Below are 2199 nucleotides of genomic sequence, written 5' to 3'. Positions count from 1 at the left end.
GAGGCCCGGGTGGCCAGGCGGGCACCCGTGTGCGTGGGCACCGCTCAGATGAGGGCCCAGGTTCGGAGATGGTGACGCGCTGCCCAACCTCGGGGCGGAGAGGCGGCCGGGATCCCGGGCTATGGACCGGAGTTCGCTGGGCCGGAGGTTCAGGGCCCCTGGGGCTGCGCGTGTGCCCGACCCCACCTCCCCCAGGCGCTAGAGCTGCTCTTTGCTGATCTTCCTCGCTTCTGGGGCAAGCTCCACCGCGCCCTCTCTGCACACAGCCTTTCTAGACGTTTCCATCTTCCCCTGTGAAAGCTGCACGGACACTGGCTGTGGCAGCAGCGGCTCCGTGTCACCTGAGGCACTATTCCCCAAGCCCCCGGAGCAGTCAGCCACGGGGGCACTTTAAGCAGATTCCCAGGTTCCTCCTGCACCCGCAACGGTGAAGTCAAACCTCCAGGTCAGGAATTGAGGCGCCCGTTCCCCACCCAGGCGCCTGAGTTCTTTGTGCGCCACTGGACGGCAGTGACCTCCACCGCGGGGGAGGGCGGACGCCCCTGGACGGCAGTGACCTTCACCGCGGGGGACGGCGGACGCCCCTGGACGGCAGTGACCTCCACCGCGGGGGAGGGCCGACACCACTGGACGGCAGTGACCTCCACCGCGGGGGACGGCGGACGCCCCGCGAGCACCACCTGCTTTCACACCATCACCACGACAGTCCTGCCAGTCACTGGCATGGTCCCTGCAGCTGAGGAGGATGGCCTTGGGGCTCAGGACGGAGACAGACTAGCCTCGGCCCAGAGGGAGCAGGAAGTGAGGATGCCCCGATTTCTGTGACACAGATGGCAGGGCTGTGGGCTGGGCTCTCTGACTGGAGTTGACCTGTTCTCCCGAATCCCTGGAGGCCTGGTGTCTGGCCTAGGGGCTGTGGGTGGTGGGTGGTGCCTGGTGTCTTCCACAGTGGGTCCCCTGAGGGTGGGCTCCTGAAACGCACTTAGGAGACCGTGATGTGGGTGACACAGTGGGAACCTCAGTGCTTGGCAGCGCATTGAGCCTTGTGGGATGACAAGGGACGGGGCGCTCTCGCGAGTGCTGACTGCCACGCGAGGCCTACCTGCAAAAAGCCACCTCGACTCAGATGCGGACCCTGCACTTCCTGAACCCGTTTGGGGAGCAGGCTCTTTGTAACCGGCCACAGAGGCCCTGCAGCTTTCCTTCCCTTCTGCCACAGGCTGATCCCTGGGGATTGTGGTCAGGGGTGGGGGGGTGTTTCTGGGACTAGAGTCCGGAGAAAGCCGCTCAGCACCCTTGGGGAGCTACCGAGCAACCTGATCACTCAGCGCACATTCAGCGAGCAGCTGCCCTGTGCGGGGTCCCGTGCTACGCGGGAGGGACGCGGGATGGACACGGGAGGTGGGACCCGTCTCCTCTTTCTTTCTGCTTTAAATCACGCTATTTCTTGATTACAAAAGGGGCGCATGTTCGTCACAGAAAAGCGGAGAGCCAGGAAAGCACGCGGGAGGCATTCCGAACGTGTCAGCTGGAAGGGAACAAGCGCTCATGGCTCCGCCGGCCCCCGGCGGCACCCAGGGCTCCGAACTCCCCCGGCGGCCCTGGCCCCCTGGCCCCACGCGCAGCTCTTCACGGCAGATGCGTTTTCTCCTGTGTGTGACCGACCAGCGAACGTGGTGCCGACACGTACACAGCAGGGAACGCGTCGTCGCGGACCTTTGAGGGGGAAGCTCTTACCTGTCTGTTCTGAACTTTTGAGTGTCAGCTCATATGTTAAATCTAAAAAGAAAACCAAAGATGTTAATTCTGTGGGTTACGGTGCCCTTCAAAAGCCTCTGAAAATGCAGAATGACTGCCTCACTCAGGCAGAGGGTCCTGCCCGGACAGAGCAGGTGAGAGGCACGCACGGGAGCAGAAGAAACTGAGCGGCCACTGTCCTTGCTAGGGTTTGCGGGGGGCCTCAAACTATTCCTATTCCCCGAAACATATCCCGACATCCACAATTAGCAAGCCGCTTGCTTTTATGTTTGGTCATCGGTTCCAAAATGCATTGTAAATTCTGACTGCTGCATTTCGATCTTTCAAGTCCTCAGCATGCCAAGAAATGGCTTTACAGCCTTCTGCCTGGTGCGTGTCCATCAGGCAGAGGGGATGAGGGGCGTACTCTCACTGCGGTGTCACGGGCTAGCCACGGCAGAG

At 61.9% G+C, this 2199-nt stretch overlaps 1 protein-coding gene across 4 annotated transcripts in view; it reads right to left on the bottom strand.

Moving 5' to 3' along the window:
• The window catches only part of CCDC92 (coiled-coil domain containing 92), a 26167-nt gene that overhangs the window by 2490 nt on the left and 21478 nt on the right, over nt 1-2199 (bottom strand). Inside the window, exon 3 of one of the 4 annotated variants that reach the window (XM_011381097.1) lies at nt 1738-1779. The exons of the other annotated variants lie outside the window; for them this stretch is intronic. Coding sequence (XP_011379399.1) covers nt 1738-1779 — 42 coding nt within the window. The remainder of the gene's footprint in view (nt 1-1737; nt 1780-2199) is intronic. 4 annotated transcript variants of the gene reach the window in all.

This window comes from Pteropus vampyrus, unplaced genomic scaffold, assembly GCF_000151845.1.
Source record: "Pteropus vampyrus isolate Shadow unplaced genomic scaffold, Pvam_2.0 Scaffold430, whole genome shotgun sequence".
NCBI lineage: Eukaryota > Metazoa > Chordata > Mammalia > Chiroptera > Pteropodidae > Pteropus > Pteropus vampyrus.
Note: the sequence above shows the minus strand (reverse complement) of the source record. Positions and strands in the feature narration are given on the sequence as shown.